Below are 25571 nucleotides of genomic sequence, written 5' to 3'. Positions count from 1 at the left end.
AATTTTTTCAGATGTTTTCACATTGTACGAAAAAAATGTCTTCACATTCATATTGAAGGAAACTAAAATTCATAACTTAATTTTGAACAATGCTTGGTTTATAATTATTGTTGTATATAGAGCATTCATTAAACTTACCTTGAGGATTTGAAGTTTATTTCGATAAATGTGAAAAATATGTATATTGCGCGACCACGAACTAAATTTAGAAACGAAGTAATAAATGTTCTATGAAGGTGGGCTAGTTAGATTTAAATGGCAAAAAATATTGGCGATCTAACGTACAAATCTACACCTAGACGGCGCTGCGGTGAAAGTGATGATGGTTTTAAATTTTGCAATGAGAGTTTATGGAAGGCTTGTAGTTATTTCCATAAATCACAATGCTATAGTCATAAAGAATTATTTGATTGCGATTAGTTTGTAAGAAATTTAATTCTGCGCAATTTTATATATAACATGCTATTTTCTTACCTCTTTCAGTAGTGAAAATTGTATAAATGTTGACAATGGTTGAATCAAAAAAGAAAATTCGAGAGCGCAATCAAAAACAAGTTGAAAAATGCCTATTTCCTACATGTGAGAACTACCTTCGAAATACCGGAAGTGAAATATACGTGATTTGTTTTTGAGTTTTAAGTTACCTTATCATCATTTTCTTAGTTCAAAAACAAAATCCAGATGTCTCACCGATCGTTTACGTTTTGCGTTAGATCGCCAATAATGGATAACTCTCATTTGTCATTTTTTTTAAATAACTCAATTTGTTTATTTCAGCTTTGAAGTTTTGGCTAATTATTGTGAAACGGTATGTAACCTGAAAACCTTCGATTGTGAAGTGGTTGTGAAAAACAAGCGAGTGAATGACACCGAAATGAAACTCTCGATTGATTACTAAGGACAAAAGAAAGCAAGTGACACTGATAAAATGTGAGCGGATGACACTAAGACAAAAGTTTTATTTTTTTGGACCATTTTTATGAAACAAATATCTCCGAAAAATTCACATACACTATCATACATTTCAGCAACATTTTTCATAAATTGCTCCTCGTATGATTTCTTGCAGTAGTTGAAGAAACGACATCACTGCCAGTGTATGATGAACGATTTCATCACGTTTGAGTTGCCTCAATGTGCAGAGCTGAGTTGGAGATATGATTGACATCGTCAACATAGATCAGGTTGCGGTTGCCCAATGTATAGAAGGCCTTAATGTTCATCGCTATGTGACGCCATGTAGAATAGAAGAAAAGGTACATGTTCTAGGACGAAAGAATATTTGAATTTTTAAACATCTCTTATTAACACGTAGAGCTCCGATTCTTTCTTGCTGCGCTTTTCATTCAGTCCACATCAAAAGCGTTTGCACAATATCAGTGTTGGTCACAGTTCCCAAAGATACTGATTGTATAAATACGTGTGGGAAATTCGCGACATCTGCTATATGTAGTTGATCTATATGTTTGTGAAACGGTCCAGTATAAGAATTTAATGCTTTTGTTTTTTTTTCGTTATTATTTTGTTTGTCTTGTCCCCTCATCGCACCGTCGCCCACCTCTGATAGATAGTCAAACACCAGATGCTATCCCTGGTCATTATGCACAGTGCCACAGCGCGTGCGGAAACCGTCGGTTGAGACAACGATACCTTATATCCATATCCCTTACCTGATCCGTCCCACAAAAATGGTTGCCCCTCTAACCTCGAGTAAACCGCGAGTAATTGGTCGAAATCGGTCCCTAAGGACTCAACGTGTTAACTGGTGACAACTTCAACAGTTGAATGTAGTATCGTTTTATAGTGATGGGATTTTTTAAAAAAGATTGAAGGTTTACTTACTACGCGAACAATTAATTATTAAAAATAACAACAAATAAATTATAATGAATTATAAAATATGTACACTATTCGATCCGGCTCGGTTACAGCTGAAAAAAGTTATTGTTAATAATTCAAAACGGCAATCGAAAGATCAGAATTATTTCTATATTATTACATCAAAATGATAATGAAAGTTCAATTTCTCTTCATCAACTTTTTATTTAGTTAATAACTCAACTGTGAAAACATTCCAATTTAAGTTTGCTATACAATCCGATAGATGAGGTTCTGACCTTTCTTCCACATTTTCAAATACAGCTGGGAATGTATTTGCAGCTAAGTTATGACCAAAAGAGAGAGTCGATGTAGAGAAATCGATCAAATCACTTACACCCCTTTCATTCTAAGCCCCTCAATTGTAAGGGAAATAACTTCAAAAAATAATCACATTTACAAAAAAAACTACAAATCACACATTCCGAATACAAAACCATGAACATCTAGAGGTGTTCTACATCAATGAGTAAATAGAATAATCACGATCTTGTATTTTTGGAACCAGAACAGCGAACAGCAACGGATTTGTGAGAATATTAGTGTTTATGCAAGCATGGCTATAAGAAATGTACTATCAGGTGAGTCAATACGGGAAAACCACTATGCGGTCATGTAGCTGCGGATTCTCGAATACCACCCAAATTGTCGAGCAATGCAATATTTAAGACAACTGTTTGGCCTTAGTAGCCAAAAAATCAAAACTTTGAGTGCTTTGAGGCACCCCTAAATCATGTCCGATTGAGATGAAATTTTGCACGGGTAATTTTTTTGGGCAAATAAACAAAATGTACATGGTCTGTTCTTTAAATTCGATAATTATTTTTTTCCATACCTCAGGCTAAGTCCGAAACGGTCGATTTTCGGCCAAATTTTTTTTTTCGAGATGACACCAGATCTCGACGTCATGCATTTTAAAGTCATTTGGCATCGAAAAAAAATTCGATTTTCCCAATTTCCTTTATTCCCCCCTTGGAAGATTTTTGAGGATCAAAAACTTTTAGCACTTTGGGGCACCCCTGAATTATGTCCGATTGATCTGAGACTTTACACAGGTCTTTTTTTTGGACTAATGAACAAAATGTACGTGGTCGGTTTTTGAAATTTGACAAGACCATTTTCGCTGCCATCCAAAAAAAAATTATATATATATATATATATATATATATATATATATACACAGGCATTCCATGCCAAACCGATATAGTGGTTCTCAGATTTTCGTGGGAAGTGAAACTTTTGTTCTTTGTCGCAAACCATTAGACTCGTATTTTTTTATTTTTTGTTAGGGTGACCATTTGACCCTATAATGGGGTGGTCCAAAAAATCAAATTTTTCCAAAAAATGACTTAATGCCGTCTACTCGAATATACTCTTCAAAATCCGAATCTGAGTTGGATTACGATTCCAATAATACAAAAGCAAAAGCAGCAGGTTTTCCATTTTCATAGTCTTTATTTTTAGATTTTTCAAAACAATACTCGGAACTTGACAGTTCAGTATAGTTGTTTTGGTGAACCCGAGTGCCAACCCGTGAAACATCTCAGTGCGAAACTAACAGCTTTCGGGGCGAACTAGTGCGACACTGAGTGCGAAACTGAGTGAATAAAAAAACGTTTTGAGAGCAGTTAGTGCGGCACTGGGGTTGAAACTGAACAAAACTGAATTCGCTATCAGCTTCGATGTCCCGATCACAACGGTCATGTCCAATCTCGAATAACTACGAACTTGAGAATCGAAAATAACTCATGAATTTTCAGTTTCATTTGAACAACTTGAGTTCCTTCCTAAAAGTTCTGCGAAAGTTATCAAAGGGCAAAATTATAAATGATTTGTAAATGTACTATAATAAAAAATTCTTTTCAAAGTATTGAATAATTGAACTGTTATTAAATTTAAAAAAAGGAAAAGTTCGCGCAGAAGACACCACTCGTGCACATTTATTTTCCAGCGGGCGCCGTTGCATTCGTCGCTTGCCTTCCTGGGGAACCTGTTGGAAGCGTCGCTTCTAAAAGTGTCAAAATTGAAAAGACAAACAGCCGACAAACGAACATCGTTCGCTCGCGCACTGAGTTGCTTTCTGCGGTTGGAAGTGTACACGGATCGGTAGTGGGATAGGATATGTGCATTCAAAGTGAACCAATAATTGGAACTCGTTATATTTGTTATTAACTATCGTAAATACACAATAATATTTGCGAACGACAAACTGGGAATTTTAACTGACGCGGTAGTTCTCCAAAAGAAAAATTTGCGTGTGGTTCAAAAAGTTTGTTCGTGTTTGTGTACCCTGCAATTGACATGTGATGATGTGTATGTACAAAAATGCACGTATGTTTACATCTATGCCAAGATCATAATTCAAGAATAAGTGCAAGAATTATTTGAAATATTCAAAATCCACTTGTATTCTTGGAATATATAAACAACACCAGCCAGGAACAGCAGGAAAGGAAGTAAATAACGGCACCCTTTGCGCAATTTGCGTGTTCGATTGTTGTGTTGGAAGAAGAGCAGAAAGAACAGCCGTAAAAATAGGGGGACGATAAGTGCGACCCTCGCGCATAATTTGGTTTTATGTGTCGACAAAAAAAAAGTGGTTCTTCCTCCGGTGGCGGCCGCTGTGTGAGTGAGTAGCAGGGCTTGCGTGAAATAATATGAGAGAGAAAGGTAAATAAAAAGCGCCCCGTAATAGTAGCTAGGAGAGCTCGAGGACGAACGTGCACGGAGCATAGAAGAATGAAAACAAAACATCTGCCGTGGAAGCAATAATTAAACATTGAACACATCCATCTGTTCCTCTCTACAGAGACGTGTAGTGATGTTCTGTTTTATTTTCATTGCGCCATGCCCTAGAGACAGCTGTTAGTGTTAAATTATTCTATCATTCGATTCGCTCAGTGAAGATTCGAAAGAGCGAAAAAGTGAAGATCTGGTCATCCCTAATCCGGCATGCGTGTGTTACTTTTCTCCATCAGGACGAGAGCGAGAGCTGGAAGATGGGAAGTGCGGCGGCATGAATGATGATTGCCGCTGAAACGCTGGCGCACCCCTAGAGTGTTTAGGACGTGGATAAGTGAGTGAAAGAGCGAAAGCGGAGATGTTGAATCCCGCATAGGTTTCGTGTTGTACAATATTTTCCAAAGACTGTCGAACTGTGAGTTTGAACTCAAGAAAGGACCCGGGCATAAAGTGCGTAGTTGAATAAATTAAGAAGCGTAACCATACGGTGTGGAGAAGAACTTAGAATAGATCCTGAGACAGCTGAAAGTTTATTCAACTTCAGGGTCTGAACGAATAGAAGGGGCGGAAGGATACATTTTCCGTCCACGATGGATACATCGGACGATGATCTTTCGGAGCACTCGCAGGGTGATAAATCGAACAAAACTCGCTGGACGAAACATGAGGTAGGTGTGCGGGGGCTTAGGATTAGTCTAAATAGTAGGATCAGAGGTAAATCAGTATGACTGAAATTTACACATATTTCGTATTTTAAAATAGTTTATATACAAGTGTTCTAATTTAGATCGAGGATGTAGGGTAACACGGACTGATTTGGTCATATGGGGTGATTTGGACCACCTCTTTATCTAAAAAATTACGGTTCAACTTGGATTTTTTATAATGTCATTTCCTTCTATTTTTGAACCGTATGTACCTAAAGTAAAAAAACTTTGGTAAAACTTCACAAGTAGAGGGAAACGGTAGTATGAACACAGCAAGCATTTTGATCGTCAAAAAATGTGAGTTTTCCGATAAAGGTTTTAAGGTTTTTTCCACTAATTAAACACACTTTTCGTGTATTGTGCAGTAAAGTTCTGTTCGCCTACAGAAGAGGAATAATTTGATGTAGCGAAACTGTAAGTTTGATAACAATAAATGAAATCAATTGCATTTTAATTTTTGCGTGTTGTGTGGCATGGATACGTTTCTGTGGGGTGAATTGGTCCTACAGGTTTGAGACTTTTCTTTGGTCTAATTGATTCCAGATGCCGCTGAATTACAAAAAGAGGATAGGCAGAAAACGTTAGAAGAAGGAGTAGCTTGAAAGAGCAACGCAGGCCATCGAGAACAGATTTTCTTTGTCCAAGCATCAAAAGTGTTTAAAAAGGCTCGACCAACAGTGACAAGATTCATGCAGAATTCGAGATGGTGTCAATCCAACTTTTCTGGTCTGGAATCTGGCCAAGACACCTGGTATCGATCCCAAAACATTGTTACTGATTGTAATATTGTTCCAAAATACTTTACATAAACATGTTTTTTTGCGATGAAACACACACTGGACCAAATCACCCCACAGACGGTCCAAATCACCACGCATCAAATTTTAATGTCCAAAAATCATCTCTTTTACTTTATGATACATTTGGTAAATTGAAGCTTTATATAATGATTAAACATTATTTATTGGGAGAAAACACGTGTAGCTCAGTATACAATGTGACATTTTTTATCTAGACCGTATTGGTTTGGAAATATTAGGCGATTTGCTTAGGTGATCCAAATTTCCCCCTTTTCCCCTACCAAAGATTTGGTTGTCCCGTCAGGGAGCACCTGCGCTCACACCAAAATTTCGCACAGTAATCTTATTTTTTTATTTAGTTATAATTTATCATAGTTTAATTAGCTCGAAATATTCTGCATTAAAAAAGATTTTGTGGAGTCCATACTTTATTACAGTATTGGACAAAACATTATCAAATAATGATAAAAAGCATAATGAAACTTCAATGTTCTCAGATCGAAACAGATTCATTATGCACTGAAATAGGATTGGGTGATCTTGGATCGATTCTTTGTACCCGAAAAAATGGTGAAAATCGATCTTTTTTTCTTCGATTTTTTGATCTCAGAGTTTTTTTTTCCCAATGTACATCGATTTTAATCTCACCACCTGACATATTTTAAAAACATAATGTAAACATTTGGATAACTTTTGAGTCTTGTCAAATGTCAAATTAGTGATAGGTCATAGGAATGGGCGATCTTGGATCGATATTTAGAAGATCGATCGATCCAATTTTTCGGATCGATTCTTTTTCCTCAAAAAAAACCCCCCGAAAATCGATCTTTCCTTTTCGATCTTTCCGATTTTTTTATCGCAAAAAATTGAAAATTTGTTTTACAGTTAACATTGATTTTAATCTCAACAAAAACCACACGACAAATTTCATAAACTTTGGATCATATTCAAGTTCGTAGAATTAGTGGTCGTAAACTTAGAAGAAACAGTTTGGTACGTTTGCTTTTTACAAAACAAGTGGTTAGAAGTTATATTTACATCATCACATTCACTAGACTGACATTGAAAATTGTGACGAGCGTTTTCAAATAATTTATTTATTGAACTCCATGACGGTTCAAAATGAATGCCCTGGAAAATACATTTTTCCAGGGTTTTCAAGTTTTTTCTTTTGGCCTTCATGGTGAGAATCAAAATGTAATGCTTTTGATGTTTGAATAAAAATGTGTAATGTTTATTCCATGTTTAAAGAAAAGATAACATTTATATAATATAAGTAAATAAATTGGAAGAAAGACATTCGATTTTTCAAAGATCGATCCTGAAAAAATCGATTCTTTGGTACCGTCATCCGGGGGCAATTTGATCACCGGGGTGAAATTGATCAAACGTATTACTGAAAACAAATTTTCAGAGGTATTATGCAATTTAGTTTTAAACTTTTTTAATTTGATATGTTCAATAATCATCTGAAGGTTCTTTTTGTCAATGGATCTCAATGAATCTCTTATTAAATTGCATTAACATTAAAAAAATTCTGAATAGCATTTTCGTTTCCATTTTGCACTATGGTAAAAAACATATTTTTAACACATCAAAACAATATTTATAGAAGTTAAACTCACTTAATTCACTTCTAGCCGATACTTGATGAGTTGAGTAAGTAATCAAATACTTGTAATTACTATTCAAACAAGTGAGAAAAAACTATTTAACAAAAAAGCACCACGAATGACCAGAACCGAATCCCATCATGCGACATATTGAACGTCTTGGTTTGTCAAAAATAGCACATTGGTGACCATTTCAAGAGTTTTTGGCCACATTAGGATAACCCGAATGGTCTCCGGATGACCTGCAGATCAGTGTTTAAAACGAGTTATGGAAAGGCATGACGACACCTTTAGGTGGATTAAATCAGGTTTTTGTCACCTCAAACCCTTGAATTATCATTAAAATGGCCGTAGGTGACGAAATAATTAATTTTCTATACATTTTTGTGCATATGATACTAGAATATCCTGAAAAACTTAGATTGATCAATTTCACCCCGAAGCTAAATTTTAAAATTTTCCGCTAAAAATTGTCAAAAATAAGCGCTCAAGGATTTTTTTTGAACAAAACTTACCATAACGTTTTGTGGGCTTAGCACCAGTACTGATTTCAAAAATAATTGGCTATAAATCTAACAAAAAAAAATCGGAAATATTCACATTTTTCTGAAATTAGTGATAAATCAGTGAATCGATCCCTACGCCGTTTAGAAAATCGATCCATTGAGGTCGATCTTTTTCTAAAGATCGCCCAATCCTACACTGAAGTCGTTGGTTCGAGTGTTTCGAATTGTACTACACGATTACGAAGCAATCAGCACAAAGACAGACTTTCACTGTCCAGTTTTTGGAAAAAAAAACCCTGAAACAAGCGCAACTTTATGTTTTATGTTTTATATTTGATCAAATATAGTTTTGAAGACATGCCTCAAATTACGCTCAATCGGAAAGATTTCTTCGCCAAATTTAGAGATGTTTTTATGGTCTTCAGATTTCATCGAAATCGTTCTTCAAATTACAGTAAGACTTATAGCTACCAGCATCGGACAGCACAATTGAACAATATTTCACTGAAGTCTGATTAATTTGCTAATATACTCCAAATACGGACATAGGTATTGAGTTCGGTTTCCGTACAATCAAAGTTTTATAGATAATATGATAAATATTATAGAAAAATATACTCACATCTTTAACACTTTGCGGCCATGAGAAGGGATGCCAGATTAGAAGACATGTCTTCATTTTGAAGACATTTGACTTACTGTGAAGACATTTTAAAGACATTATGAAATATGTGAAGACCTTTCAGTATGACAGCGTATGTGAATTTTTGAGAAATATTCATTTTCACTAGAACATTTGAATGATTGTGACATTGTATTTTTATAAAGTTGGACCAATATTGTACAATAGATTAACTTAGATCTTTCAAACAACTACTTCACAAAACGAAGGTTTTCCGGTTACACACCGTTTCAATAATCAGTTTTATGGATATGGTTTGAGCTACAACCAAAACTTCAAAGCTGAAATAAACAAATTGAGTTATCACAGTTCCGCTTTTGTGGAAAAACCGGAGCGATATTCACCCAAACAACGGTATATCAGGCTAATTATCATTTCTAAAGTCATGAAATTTAGATCGCAGTTGTGAAATATATTGTTTGTTCACATTTATTGAAATACAATGCCAATTTATATAAACATTGAGCAATAAAACTTTGTCCAAATGTAAGCTATGAATTTTTGTTTTTTCGATAATACTGTGAAGACATGTGGAGACATTTTTTCGTACCATGTGAAGACATTTGAAGACATTTGAAAAAATCACCTGGCATCTTTGGCCATGAGTACCGTACTGCACTCAAAAATTATTCTGCTGGGGCCATAAGTACAGCACTGCACACGCGAAATCTTCCAAAGTTTCAAACGTGTGCGCTACAGCACACGTTTTACGTTAAAACTAATGTGTTTTTCCTTTTCTACTGGCCTCGATACATAGTGGGACACTTCAATATCATTGCTTGTATTATTCTACCAATTACAATTTATCACTGCCCGAAATGCTCCGAAAAGTTTTTATGTCTGGATTGTTTTAATAGAAGACATTTTACGAGTTTGAAATAACGTTATAAAAAATGTAATTTCGAAAAAATAAATTGTTTTATAATGATTTTCATCGATATTTTACTCGTTTACCTTGAGTTGGGGCCGCGTTTGCCGGTAGTTTTTACCCTTATATGGCAGATGGGGATGTAATTTTATGCTAGATGGGTTCCTGGCACCATCTAGTAAAAGGATCAACCATTGGACCCTCCAGGTTTTTACGAACTTTTTGGCCAAAACACCATGTTGACGGCCATGTGTTAATAATCTCACTGTTAGAGGGGGTGACAACGGGTCAAAGAAGTGAATATTACTTTGTATTAAGAATTATGTTTAGAATTCAACTTCTCAATAATTTCAAGATAATTTGACAAAATGTAAGTGTATTGAATGATTATTCGAGTTACTAAAATAGTGTCAATCCCTCTAGAAGTGCGATGGTAATGTTCATATATGAAGATTTTTCTTAAATCTGTCGTCGACTGTGTCTTCTGCCGTGATGCTGGTTCCAGGAAGGATATCAAACTTCTTTAGTTACTTTCGTCTCGCTCATGGGGTGAGGTCCCCATGGCCTAGTGATTAGTGTGGCGCTCGCCAAGATGGAGGCTTCGGGTTCGATTCCCGTTCGGGTCGGAAATTATATCGACAAAGGTCGTTTTTCTGGCTTGCACTGGTTCAGGAGAACACTGCCTAGGGTATAGTGGAAAAAGCAAATGGCCATTGCCAGTTTCCAAGAAAAGCTACAAAAGCGAATTGACGCCGATATAAGTGTCTTTGCCCAGTTCAGGTGGTACTCGGAACGTAAAACAGCAATATCACGATGGTCCTAATGCGAGATAGTGCGGTTGGTCGCTTGCGAGCCGCACCACAAAAACACCAAGTAATAAAGGATACACAAAACATTGCGAATCAGGCCATGTTGTAAAAATGTTAAGCCAAAATAAATAAATAGTCATTCCGTGTGCTGCTCTCATTAACTATCTCTCGTTTCTGATTGAGGAATTCCTCAAAACTGTCCTAATTTTTTTTCATGTGATTTCGCTGATGGTTGTGATTGTGTAATGCACCACAAACTGCATATTAGAAGGGTTGGCAGTGGATTGGATGGGGATAGGGATAGGGCTGGACATAGCATTTGGAAATAGGGAACACTTGCTTCTCTTTCGTGCTGTCGGTCGCGAACAACTGTATTCTACTAGTCAAGCCCTTTCATTTGATACCCATATTGATGGAGTTTTGAAAAAAAACATATATATGACGCCATTTTGGAATTGCATTTTTCATAAACAACTGTATTCTACTAGTCAATACCTTTCATTTGATACCCATATCGATGGGGTTTTGGAAAAACCCATGTTGATGAGGTTTTGAGAAAATACGAAACCGCCGTTTTGTAGCGGCCGCCATCTTGGATTTTAAAAATTATGGAATACGCAGTTTTGTAATGATTTCAAAGATAAAGCTGTGTTCCAAATTTCTGATCAATCGGTCAACAGGAAGGGAGTCAAATTTGTTAACCCCTTCCCGTATTATTTAATACGTCACAAATCAAGTATCCCGATTATCCGCTAAATAGTCTGGCTAGGCCACCGCGCATAACGAAAATCGCGGATAATGCGATAAAGGACTAAAAATGAAGTGCAAACGCGGAAAAAAGTTATTTCAACGCGAAAACTATGTCTTATCAATATAGAAATCATTAAACTATCCATTTGTAAGGGGTTGTACACCAGTGATCAGATATGTAATGTGTAAGTCATGACAAAAAATAGGAGAGCAAGCTCCCACCTCTCACTGACAAATTTCGGGAAACTCTATAGAATTACTATGGAACTCGCTTTCGCGGATAAACCGCATCGCGGATAATCGACACATTTCGGTGGGAAAAAAGTTTTCCCAACTTGCATGTATTTGCAAAGCCAATATCCCTGGGCACCTCGGTTTTGAAGACTGTGTTGAGGAAACCGTGAATCGGGCCCATCAAAACGAGGCTGTTGAGGCGTATAGATAGCGCATGACATTTTATGACTTATCTAAGGGTGCGTTTAGACTAGTGATATATTCGTGTGAAGAAATATGATGAGATTTACAGAAATCGCATCAACCGTTTACACTAGCGCGGACTTATATAATGAATACATTCATATTTTTGGTGAATCTATTCACCTGAAGTAGAACTGCATCCAACTTCAGTGATATCCCACCAGTGAGAAATTCACCAGCGTTTACATATGCATGAATTTATTCTATTCATCCTATACATTTATACCTCGGAGAAATGTATCGTATATATTCTCACCCGTTTACATCTATTTTCGGGTGAATAAATCCATCTATAGCTATTGATCTCCCTAATGTAAACCCGCCATAAGGAATAATAACATTTTTATTAAGTGTGATAGATGCGTAGGAATATTTCCAATCAATTGATGCAAATATCTTTCCGATCTATTAAGAAATGTTCCATTCGAAACCTTGAATTTTATCCTGCATGTTCTGTGTTCAGGTTTTCATTTTACCCCCCCATATATTCCGGTTACGTAGTACCTTGTCAAAAAGTCTGCAGTCTTCGGGGGCTCTAACTGTGAGCGATCGAATTATCTCCACTGGAAGCGCAAAGGATCATGCATTTCGCCAGCATGTTGACACCACGAAAGCATGTTAGGATTTTCTAATAATAAAAATTCATGACATTGTTTTCTTAGGTGCGGGTTTCGATCCAGTTTCCTCACTTGAATTTAGAACCGCCTCGTTTCTTTCTTTAGGGATTTCTGGAGGTTTTGCGAAAAAAAGATGGCGAACAACGAAATTACGCTTAACTTTGTGATAGAACCTATCTGTTTTGATCGATTTTCTTCATCGACATTCTCTACCGCTGATAACACAGCGGTAAAAGCATTTCCGGATTTGTTCGACGATCTGGATTCTAGAAGAGAACCTCGTTTATCAAATTATCTCACAAAAATACCGTAAAATCCATCTACAAGGCAATTGTAATTTAATAAATTATAAATACGTGTCCATTGGGTTGTCCGCAAAGTTCGTGTCGCCTCTAATGACAATCAAATCGAGGCGTTCACCAAGCATAATCCCCGGTACACGACACATGAGTTAGTAGTTTCATTACAAATATCTAAACCCGTCTTTCATTAGCACCTGTTGAAGCATGGTAAAACGCAGTAATGGATTCTACACTATTAGGGGAAGGGTGATAAAGACAGACACCTTAGGTAAAAGTTGATTTTTTTTCGTGAATTTCACAAAAAATATATAGCTATCTCACCACAAAATCTATAGTCTAGGTTTCTTCTCATAATAAAAACTGTTTTTGAGGCAGAAATTTTGGTGTCCGACATCTTTGAAAAAAAATAAGAAAAAGTCGGGAAAAACGGACACGTGGCGGAAAGTGACACCTGGGGTGGGAAAGATTGACATTAACTGAAAATTCAAGTTTATCAGGGTGTCGACTACCTTGAAAATCCTTGAAAATAAGAGAATATCAGGGAGTTCGAACAATGTCCGGGGAAGCCAGGGAATCTGAAAAAATGAAATTCCGTCAATTAGAATTTTGAATATTGCAGTAATTAGAAAGTTAATGAAACCAAAAAAGTTATATTTGACTAGTTTGACTCTCTATAGGTTTTTCAGTATATGTTGTTTACTTTCGCCTGTAGGACTTAGAAGGGTAAACAGCGCAAAAGTAGACGGCTTTTACATTCGCGATGTTTTAGTAGTATTTGGCATCAGTATCTGCTATTCTGCTTCAACCAATTCCCTCCCTTTTCTTCTTGGAAAACTATCGATAAATTCATGTTTGAAAATCATTCTATGGAAGCTGAGCTCCTGTGGTGCCTGGAAACAGTTATGTAGCACATGGTTATATTGAGAAGAATGTTCCATGACAGCAAGGAGGCTAGGGCGTGATGCAATGAGCTTTATTATGATTTCTGGCTCGATGAAACTTTGTAAGTTATATATTGTCGTTGATTTCGGCGAGTCTTTGAACAAGACTACAAAGATGCTACAGATGGATCTGAATGTCAGATTTTGGGATGAAGAAGAGAAGGATTTGGTAAATCGTTAAATGATGTCAATGTTCTTGGGACATTCTCGAGCATCAGGAATCAACTTGCAGCTTTTCAAGAAGGGATGGGAATTGTATATTTGAACTTAACTTCTTTCTTTGTAGGTATGATCCAAAAAACAAACGACTGGACCATTTTAGAAAAGGACAGGTTTACGGTTTGGGTTTATACTCAAAATGGTCTTCTGTCTCTCGTTAGAAACGCCAACGTTGAGAGGGCTTTTCCGTTAGTGAATGTTTTTATGAAAATATGTGGGAGAAAACGGTTGTACTATGCGATAAGTTTAAGATGCTATACTTCACTGTGTGAGCTCTCTCTTTTGTCATTCATATGTCATTCATATAAGTTAATAAAACGGCTACGGGTAACCGAGGTGGAATCTTCGGAATTAAAACGGGAAAAATTTTGGAAAACGCACAGAAGGGAGCCCAAAGATTGCAAGACAAAGCATTTCGTTAAAATCGTTAAAGACGCTTATCAGTCTTCGTTAAACTTAATTAAAAATCACAAACATTTCATTTATTGGAAAATATCGACAGGCGTTCTCAAAATTGCTTTGTTTAAGCTAACTAAATGTTTTAGAAACTACAGTATTTTTAGAGAATTTAATTACTAGTCTACATCTGGAATTTTTCTGAAATTTACTGGAAAATTAGGAAATATCAGGGAATTTATTTTCGGATTTCGAATCGACACCCTGTTTATGTACTCGACAAGTTTTGGAGGTCTTCGAATATGCCTTAAAAATGATCAAACGAAAAGGCTGGACTAAAATCACGTAGAAGGGCTTGTGATTTTTCTCTTTTTTTCATGTCTAAAATAGCTTCCAGCATTCGGTATGATAAATTCGGATTACGTTTTTAAAACCGCTCAGCTGATACGTCCATGATATGTGGTTGCACTTGTGTGCTCCCGTGGCCGAGTGGTTAGCGTCATAACTAACATGCCGGGTGTTCGGGTTCGATTCCCGTTCTGGTCGGGGGAATTTTCCGTCAAAGAAATTTCCTCCGACTTGCACTGTGATCACGCGTATTCTACAGCTTGCCATTCAGAATGCATTCAAGGCGTGTTATTTGGCATAGAAATCTCAACTAAGTACTAATAAAAAATGACGCAAGTAATACTACGCTGAGACGGCGAAGTTCCTCTAGGAACGTTAGTGCCATTGAAGAAGAAGAAGATGTGGTTGCACTTCCAAACGTAGTTAGTGGGCATCTGTTAATAAAGGAAGGAGGAGACAATCAAATTGTTTTCGAAACAAAATGTTTGTCTTTTGTCGGTGGAGTGTCCGTCTTACCCGACTTAATTAGTATTTTATTTTCGTCAATATTTCTGGAATAAAAGTGAGAAAACTTCACCGTTGATTCGATAAACTGGAAGAGGAATGATACTGTCCGTCTTTCCCGACTTCCCCCTATAGATACTATGACATTTTGAACAGGTAGTTCAGTTTCTCAACCGTCGTAGCAACGTCGAATTCCAATAGAAATAATTCTACTGTGGATAAATCTGTATTCAATGAATCCGTTCTAGTCCATATCTGTTCAAGATAACAGTCCAATGTGAACTATTTACAAAGATGATCCAAGTAATTAACCATCTCCTCTTCTTCCCAACAGGACGCCGCGCTCAAATCACTGGTTGAGCAATACGGTGAACGATGGGACGCAATCGCCAAATTTCTGAAGGACCGCACCGATATACAGTGTCAGCAGCGGTGGACCAAAGTTGTCAATCCGGATCTCATCAAAGGACCCTGGACAAAAGAGGTAATAGTCTTACCTTTCGGAACATGTTCGATCCTGTCAGGTTGTGGTTCAGCAGAGCGCAGGATATTCACGTTGCGCTCATAAAAACGCATTGCGCAATTTCTGGAAAAGAACATACAAGAGTAATATTTTCACCCCTTTTACACATTTATATTACACCACCATTTGATTTACTCGCTTGTCCCCTAATTCGCACACACATTTAGTTCCCCCTAGCTTTGAAAGGGTGTTTTGTTATGTCTGTATACCCAGGTGGCAGCAGTGGATGGAAGCCTTTCTGCCTACTGCAACACATTGCGCTTCAAGAAACCTACAGGTCTTATCATGTGATGGTTATACATATACCTACGAAAGATGAATAAATATTCTTGTGTTCTGGTTCAGTGCGTAGAAATCAGTCACATGTCACCCACATCCTGGGCGGTGGAGATCACCGGAGCATTTCTTCAGTTCGGCGGATGTCTTACCACTTCTTACTACTGTCTGAAATCACACATGAACCTCGCACAGCGAAAAGGAACACGAGTTCCAGCCGGGGTGATTTTTATTAGAGGTATTCCTTCCGCAAGGAAAAACACGTGTAGCATTAGTGGCACTTGCTTTTTCTTTCTTTCCTCGTTTATTTCCTTATTCACGCACATAATGATGCGAAATAGGTGGAGATAGATGCTAATGGATGACGATGTAAGAAACTATAACTCAGGGAACAATTCGCTCAAGCATGAAATAAGGGCGCCCAGTGAGAAGGGACCTCAGCGGTACTCTAATGTTCGGAAAAGACAATCGGCGGAAGTATATTATTACCCTTCCTTATTTCGGAGTAATGGGCTAAAATTTACTCATTTAGCGAAAAAAAAGTTCAAGTCGGAAAAATTGGATGTCTGCATAGATGTACGTATCATCATGTGTAGAGTCATTTGAGTCTGCGTGAAGGTAGTCATATAATATGCGGATGAGAGTATACTCTTTTTTCATGGTAATAAAAAAGAGAAGTTCAAGCTATAATCGGCGTTCACATTGAAGCATAATTCTACAATATAATAATAAGACCTAAACATTATTATACATCTAAAATTACTATTTAAAAACAGAACAGAAGAGAAATGGATTCTCATCTCTTTTTTGTAATCCCCCTTGGCCTTTTCTTCCACATAAGGGCCAGTTTTGAGAGCTACCTTATCAGAACTCACTATCATACTTACAGACATATAGATTACAACTAATCTCTGCATTATTTCTGAAGCAAGAAAGAAACTAAAGATTTCTTGCCTCAAAAAATCCCTCGGATAAGGACTCATACCTCTTTATATTTGGTCTGGTAAAATTCATTAACGAACTGCTATGATCATGGTCATGTTTTTGGAATGCAACCCTATGGTATTGTTTTGGCACCAAATGATAGCTTAATAAATTCAAAATTCAAATGATAGCTTAATAAATAAATTCAAAAATCAATTTAGTACCGTGAAGTACCCATATAGCGCTCAACTAAGACAATATATAACGTTTGTATACTCTTAAAATTTCTGCTTTCTCGTATATAATGTGATTAAACGTGCTACTTACTTGGAATTTGTTCCATTACTGATAAACATACGGATGAGAGTGTTGCTGCATTCATACTACCTATAATGATGAAAGAGTAGTATGCACGACTTTCATTGACTGCGGGTCTTCGAATTTCACGGCTGTTGTTGTTGTCAGTTGTTATCAACGAGCCAAGGTAGACAAATTCCTCTACCACCTCGAGCTCGCCGCCGTCGATCACGACACTACTACCAAGAAGAACTCTCTTGCCTTCCTGCTAGCATGTATTTAATCTTAGACGCATTGATACCAAGCCCAATCAGCCTTGCTTGGTGTTTCAGTCGGGTATACAAGTCCCGCTCTCCGCATAACACCTTCCCGAAGTCCCCTGTGAGTCTCAAATGATTCCGACAGCTCACCTGAGATCCGCACACCGTTCATCGTTGCCTGAATCAGTCTTATCAGCTTTCGGGGAAAGCCGGGTTCGTCCATGATCCTCCATAGCTGTCATCGGTCGATTGTATCATATGCGGCCTTGAGGTCAACGAAGATGTGGTGTGTAGGGACCTGGTACTCGCGGCTCTTTTGGAGGATCTGCCGCAGTGTAAAAATCTGGTCCGTCGTCGAGCAACCGGGCATGAATCCGGTCTGATAACTTCCCACAAATCTACTTACTATTGGCGACAGACGGCGGAAGAGGATCTCAGACAGAATTTTGTGGGCACCATTCAGAATTGTGATGGCACGAGAGTCCCCACAATCCAGCTGGTCACCTTTTTTATATATGGGGAAGATTACCCCGTCCTTCCACTCCTCCGGTAGCTGTTCTGTGTACCAGATCCTGACTATCAACCGGAGCATACATCATCATACATCATACATCAATACATTTTTTTTTGCTATAAAGTTCAGCTATTTTTTCTGAGCCTTCCATCTCTTTTCTTTTGTACTATCCATTTTTATCATTTTATTGGCTTCTTTTCCATATATTTTCCATATGACTGGTAGCTACGGTGAACACAACTGACTGTAAGGCGGTATTTGGGCGAAGTTTTTGTAGATAAAAATAAAAATAGCGTTTCTCCGGGATTCTTCCCATCAACGATTCCATTTTTGTGGATGTTACAAATGAAACACATTACTCGAGAATTAATCGAGCAAATTAAACCAAATTGGTATTGTACCCTAAAACATGGAGGTTTTAGGGTACAATAAATGTTTCTATGGTGATTATACACTCCACCTCCCTCTCAAAGAGGGGGGGGGGGTGGTTAAACTGGCATACAAATGAAACACAAATTTCTGCATTACTCGAGAATTAATCAAGCAAATTAAACCAAATTTATCATATGGAGGTTTTAGGGTGCAATAAATGTTTCTATGATGGTAAGACACTCCACTCCCCTCTCTAAGGGAGGGGCTGCCATACTGATGAAAAATAAATTTTTGCATTACTCGAGAATTAATCAAGTAAATGGAACCAAATTAGTCATATGGAGGATTTAGGGTGCAATGGTTGTATGACACCCCAGCCCCCTCTCTAAGGAAGGGGCTGCCATGAAACACAAATTTCTGCATTACTCAAGAATTAATCAAGCAAATGGAACCAAATATGGAGGTTTTACGATGCAATAAATGTTTCTATGGTGGTAAGACACTCCACCCCCCGTGTCTAAGAGGGGACTTCCATATAAATGAAACTCAAATTTCTTCGTTACTCGAGAATTAATCAAGCAAATGAAACCAAATTTGGCATGCGAAGGTTTTAGGGGACACGAAACGTTTCTATGATGAATACACACTCCTCTCCTCTCTCTGAGCGGGGGGAGGGTCTATTGCCATCCAAATAAAGCATGCGTTTCCGCATAATTTAAGAACTATTCAAGCATTCAAAAAAAAAAATTCCTAATCTGGCCTAGAATTGGCAGCTGTAGACAAAGAAAAACTAGACTATTTTGTTGCATACAAGACTCTGGATTCGAAGAGAAAAGGCTTTCTCCCATATCGAAGCACATAATAATCCATGTGAAGTTTTTGCCAGATTTGACTAGCAGCCGATATACACTTCAGTGACAGGGTTTAAAAAGGAGTGGCTAAATGAGTCGGGATGCCACAGAGTTCAAGAAATGGTGGAATCGAATGGCTACTCAGGATGATCAATAGAATGTCCAAAAACTAACTCATGCATTAATAAATTGGGCTTATTTCGGCTACAGAAGATATCTCAATGAACCGATTTTTTCGTAGGACCAAACTTAGGCTACGTTTATTGGGCTCTCTACAAAAATGCTTCGACGCCCTTATCAGTTTATTTGCAGCAACCATGACTGGAACAGCTAAGCAGCTGGAGAAAGGCGAGAATGTCAAACCGAAGCTGGATTCTGGTTGCCCGACGTTGTTGTGCGATCATAAAGTGCAGCAGAAGCTGAAGAGGAAAACCGAGAGCACGGTCGCCTCACGTCACGTCAAATATATCGAAGTATGGAAACTTGTACTGGGGCTTTGTCAAAGCAAGTAAACAACGAAACCACATAAGGACTATTCAGCGAAGCCTCGAAGCCGAAGCCATTCCCCAAATTTTGCTTTTAAGATGTAATGGGAAAAAATCGGCAGGATAGAAAATGAAACCGTCTGAGGTTTACTAATAAACAGATGAACAATCGAAGAGTCACTTCCAAATTTTGCTTTTATGGAACGAAATATGAAATACTCGACAAACTCGACAGAAAAATTAGAGGTTGTTTTTAAAAGAGCCTTTCGATTTGCGGTGCGATCATTATTTATTGAATTATTGATCATCAAAGACGAAGGGGTATTTTTCCATTCGAATAAAAATATCTTTGTATTCAAAGGTTCCACATGAACGTTCTAGATATCTAATGAAAGCTAGTTGATATAGTTAATTGGATTTGGTGTTGATTTAGTTAGCAAAAGAATGTGTTAGTCTACAAAAGCATTGAAAAACAGAAACAATACGTTTTTTTTTTATTTCTTCCGAAGAGATGAATGATTTGCCACGCCAAGGCCGACCATCCACTTCTTCAACTGATGAAAACATCGACAAAATAGAAGAAATCGTCATTTCACGAGACCGCTCGTCATCTCGTTTGGTTGATGTTTTCGACATGAGAAAGGCCGCTGCACGACTAGTGCCGAAAGAGCTCAATTTTCATCAAAAATTTCATCGCGAAATGGCTGAAGACAAGCTTGAACAAACAAATTGTGATCCCACGTTCATCAAACTGGTGACGAGACATGAGCGTCATTTTTTCTTATTTCCGAAATCCTTAAGCCTTTTCGGTCGATGTTACATAGCTTCCTAAGCCAATTTGGAAGTAGTACAAGTTTTTTGGATAGATCATTTCGACCCCAAGACCCATTGTCATCGTATTTATGTATTGCAAAAATGGGTCTCTAGCCAGAGACTACACTCTGATTACACAATTTTGGTTTCTTTGAGAGTAGTTACGCATCTACTCCATTAATATCAAACAGGAAACAGTAGAGGGATGATGAATAATCTGATAACTACCTCGCTTGCTGGTAAACACATAGATTATCGAATATTAACTACTTAGCTGTTCACGAAGTCATCTATCGCTACAGGAATTTATGTTTATACAGCCATTCCATGCCAAACCGATATAGTGGTTATTAGATTTTCGAGAAAAGTAGTAGTTCTATTCCTTATCGCAAAATATTAGACCCGTATTTTTTTTATTTTTCATTAGGGTGCCTATTTCTATTTTAGGGTCTAATCTAATATTTCCCCTTTTTTCAAAAATTCTATTGTCTATATAGTCTATAAAAAAACTATTGGATCGATTCTGATGATAGACATATCAAATTAAAGCCAAATAGCTAGTTTTTTCTTTAATCACTATTATTGACGACAATCTTAGAACCATTAAATCGGTTTGGCATGGAATGGCTGTACACTGTAGTCGTTTTCTACGCGCGGGATACGTGCCGCGTAAAAAAAGCGCGTAAATGCCGAAATCCGCGTTAAAACGCCTAAAAAGCGGCTTCAGTATATATGCTTATCGTTGATTGACTTTGGACAAAAAGAAATATTACATTGTCTTTTTATTCGCTACCTCCTCAGTGCTGAAAATGTGATAGAATTACTCAAAATGTGGTATTTTGTGGATAGCTATTAGCTGTCGTTTTACGAATAAAAATAAATAACGAATGTCCTGTTTTTGGGCTTTGCTTTTTTCATTTATTCCCAATGATTCTAAATCTCCAGATTAATAAGGTCATTCAAACATTTTTTTTCAATTAATTGCTCCATCTTGCTCACTGGACGCTCTCCTTGTCCCTATCGGGTTTACTGCGAACATCATCTTTGTTTGAATGCTGCCCGGCATCCTCACCAATTGTTCCACCCATAGTTCAAGCTGTTTCATGACGAGTTTCTATTTGCTGTGCTCACCGTAGAACTTCGCTAGTTCTTGTGGAGTTGAAAAAAATATAAGGATACAATCACAAAAAATGAATGCTTCAATAATGAATAATTGTTTGATATAAAATTCTAAATAATTTCCTATCCACAGGAGGACGACAAAGTGGTCGAGCTGGTTACCAAATATGGCCCCAAGAAGTGGACTCTTATCGCGCGTCATCTGCGCGGTCGCATCGGCAAACAGTGTCGCGAGCGGTGGCACAACCATCTGAACCCTAACATAAAGAAGACCGCCTGGACCGAGGAGGAAGACAACATTATCTACCAGGCTCACTTGCAATGGGGAAATCAGTGGGCGAAAATTGCCAAGCTGTTACCCGGCCGCACGGACAATGCCATCAAGAACCATTGGAACTCGACGATGCGGCGAAAGTATGAGGGTCCTGAGGCAACACGACGCAAACCAAAAACAACACACAATCACCAGAATCCACTGGGGTCGAGCCAAAGCGGTCAGTCTGGAACGCAACCGTCCCAGGCAGGGCAGAACAGCTTACGGAACATTATTTGCAATAACCGAAAAAAGCCTTCGGTGGAGAGTATGAACGAGGACTCGCTCGATAAGGATGCTGGGCCGATTGCTGTTTCGACAGAGCGGGGGGATTTCCTGATTACGCCTATGCCAAATGCCACAAGTGAAAAGCAATTCGTAATAGCTCCCTTGTATGCCAGTGGGAAAACAACATTTGTCAATGCCAAAGGGGTTGTTAACAACAACAATGTACTCGGCAGTGGTACCAATAATAATAATAACAACAACGACAACAGTGACAATCTCCAGCCATACACCCCCACTAGCGTAGACTTTAGTGATCTGCTCAGTGGGAATGACGATGAAGGGAAGGATCGGAAGTTCAAAATTAATACCCCAAGTATTTTAAGAAGGAAACGAAAGTTCAAAGATGAGAATGATATGGTGAGTTTATTCTAGTGATGAATCCTTTTCTTTTTTTTGTTTCGTATCATTTGATTGTCCAGTTAAAAAACAATTTAACTCGCGAGTAGAGTCAGTTTTATAATCCCAATGAACCGAACCTTTCCAGAATGATTTGCAGCAGCAGCTTCTGTTCGCCCGACAGCAGCAACGACAGCAACAGCTTCTTCAGGTGACTTCTGGAACGAGTCACACACTTCCCGACACTACGAGGTCATCTCAGCATTCATCTCAGTCACAAATGCACCATCACCAGCACGAATACAGCGAGAGGCACCTGCTATCACCGACTGTTACACCCATAAAACCCCTGCCATTTTCACCCAGCCAATTTTTGAACTCTCCAAGCTTGAATGTTTCGTTTGATCAGCTTCCAGCCAGCACGCCAGTTAAAAAATCTTTTTTTAAAGTACGTTTTCGGTTTGTTTCGTTTGTTAACATAGCTTTCGACTGAAATTTTTACGCTACTCACAAGGTTGTTCTGATAATTCATGATGTAATATTTTTAGACCAACGATACTAGTCTCCTCACAACTCCGATCCCGCTGAAGGATGCCCAGAGCATGAAGAAAGAACCCATCGACGATGATGGTAGGGGTCCTATCAAAACCCCATTGAAGGATACGAAATCGATGGAACCACGAACACCTACGCCATTTAAGAATGCGATGGCAGAGTTAGGGAAAAGACGGTCGGAAGTGTAAGTACCATAATCCTGCTCACCTTCAATGACTCTCGTAAAGGTTAACAATTTTTGCATTCACCAGATATATACCACCAAGTCCGGCACGGCTCGGAGAGGATATTGCGGAAATGATGAGCAACGAACAGGCGAAAGAAAATTCTCGTACTAACGGCAGTGCGGACAAGACCGTCACTAACGCAAGTAACCTCCAGCAGCGATTCGGAATAAAGGAGAATTCTATTCCAATTGCACAGTCACCGCGCGCGAAGAAGGCTGCCTTTACCCAGAATTGGGAGAATTCCGATATGAGCTTCTTCGCTGAGACGCCGGTAAGTGAGCGCGGCCAAGTTGGTATGTGAAACGCTATTGCAAGCAACGAAAACAAGTGACCGATGTATGCGTGCGGGGCATGTTGAGCGGAAACTAAGATGTGTGTTTTTCTGCTTTCTGTTTTGTTGCAGAGCAAATCGCTAATCTCGGATTCTGGAGTTATTTTTTCCCCTCCAAGCATACTTCGTGAGACACTCAGTGACTCGGATCTACTGCTGGACGGCGGTGGTATATTGGAGCCAGCAAACTCGCAAAGCGCTCCCGCCGAGCAAACGGAACCGCCGCAGGTATTGAACAGTTGGTTCTAAGTGAACGTTTTTGTCATGTATCTAGCTTGCAATCATATGCTGATGTACTTTAATCGAACGTTGCTCAGATTCATAAATAACTGAATATTTCCAGAAACCAAGTTTGCAAAAAACCAAGGCATCACCTGTTTTGTCCGTTGTTGCACTTTCAAAAAATATCATTCTTATCAGATGAGGTTTTCTTTTTTTTTCTAATGTTCAAGAAGAGGGTTTCCGAGAAATGTTATACTCAATTCATTAGTTAATAATTATTTCACAATGTTTTATTTATTATCCTTTGTTTAGTTATTCAGATACAAATACCAAAAAAAATTGAACTGTTATTAAACACCACTCATTCTTTCAATCCTCGCCTGTGGGGTGGTCGGTATAATCTGAGCCTTGATGAAAATAATGTTAAATTGATACTTGACACTATGGGTCTTATTCCCGTGTACACTTCACGGTGAAAACGTAACGAAGTGTATCCGCGATGACAACGATACGGATACGAAATTAGTTTACCACTAAAACTTATCATTGTAATACAAAATTATCTCCAGATACATTTTTTATAAGAGATCGTTGTACCACATGAAAAAAAAGTTTTCTATTCACATTGAACACTAATTTGATACGGAGAAGTTGATTTTCTTCATAATTACTATGTGTAAAGCGTTCATTTTGTCTAAAACCTCATTATTACCGTTGACGCCTCCCTAACTCGCAAAACGAAGTTCAATGACGTGTTGTTCATTTCGTTTTCACCGTTAAGTGTATACGGAATTAACGCCCTATGACTATTTGTACCTGCAGGCATGAGATAGACCCCATTCATGATCTTCAGCTACTTGTCCAGTAACTTCTATCTCTATCTTCCCGCGGTGCCGGCTGGAGAAACGAGTAACCAAAGTGAGGATCGGTTAACGAACCTCGATGGAATATTGGTCGTATGCTGACAGGGAAGGGAGTCTATCCGAGCATCTGTTCACCATGGAGATGCGGCTCAAAACAGCGTCTGTTCCCCCAGTCGGGGGCGACATTAGCCAGCGGAAACTCTTATCGACTTCGATGCCTCCAAGAACATGGCCATACACCTTCTTTCACTTCAGCCTCTAATACCGTTACACCTGCAGATCACATACACGAACAGAAACACAAATTGACCACGATTTGGTCGACAACCGGCACGGATATCATCGACATCAGAACCTATCGTGACGCTAACATCAATTCAGAGCACTACCTGGTGTAGTTAAACTGCGTTCTAAACTGTCAGTCGTCAATAACATAAGACACCAGCGCTCACCACGGTACCACCTACGACGACTACATGAGCCGAACGTTGCTGCAACATACTAGCTGCTAGTAATCCCCGATTTTTGAAATTAATCGTTCATCAGCTAATCGATTACTTTTCAGCAGTTTGTTATTCAATACGATTAATCGCCCCAAATAATCGATTAATCGTCACCCTCACGTTTACTGACGAATTTATAATATGAACGTGAACGTGAACAAAAACATTCTATTCACCACGATTTTTGGAGTTGCTTGTTCGCAATGTAGTTCACCGTAAAATGATCGTACTATTCCACCACCCGTTCTAGTTCATGTTCCCGGTAACTCTAAACCAGGCTTAAGACAGTGTGAATTACCGAGCTCCGTGGGGTATACTATCCTGCCCTGGAACTCGGTAA

General features: G+C 38.3%; 1 protein-coding gene across 5 annotated transcripts in view; it reads left to right on the top strand.

Annotated features, from left to right (window-relative positions):
* The first annotated feature begins 3910 nt into the window (after positions 1–3910).
* The window catches only part of LOC129777407 (myb protein), a 31032-nt gene continuing 9371 nt past the window's right edge, over positions 3911–25571 (top strand). Inside the window, exons 1-8 of one of the 5 annotated variants that reach the window (XM_055783656.1) lie at positions 3911–4191; positions 4857–5288; positions 15494–15643; positions 21727–22551; positions 22679–22978; positions 23079–23269; positions 23337–23583; positions 23716–23871. In XM_055783656.1, the coding sequence (XP_055639631.1) occupies positions 5211–5288; positions 15494–15643; positions 21727–22551; positions 22679–22978; positions 23079–23269; positions 23337–23583; positions 23716–23871 (1947 nt within the window). In that variant the 5' untranslated portion in view covers positions 3911–4191; positions 4857–5210. Of the gene's footprint in view, positions 5289–15493; positions 15644–21726; positions 22552–22678; positions 22979–23078; positions 23270–23336; positions 23584–23715; positions 23872–25571 lie in introns of all 5 variants that reach the window. The other 4 variants (XM_055783655.1, XM_055783654.1, XM_055783653.1 and 1 more) reach the window with 4 other exon arrangements.

The sequence above is a fragment of the Toxorhynchites rutilus genome, chromosome 3 (assembly GCF_029784135.1).
Source record: "Toxorhynchites rutilus septentrionalis strain SRP chromosome 3, ASM2978413v1, whole genome shotgun sequence".
NCBI lineage: Eukaryota > Metazoa > Arthropoda > Insecta > Diptera > Culicidae > Toxorhynchites > Toxorhynchites rutilus.
The sequence above is the reverse complement of the archived record's forward strand: the minus strand, read 5'-3'. Positions and strand labels throughout refer to the sequence as shown.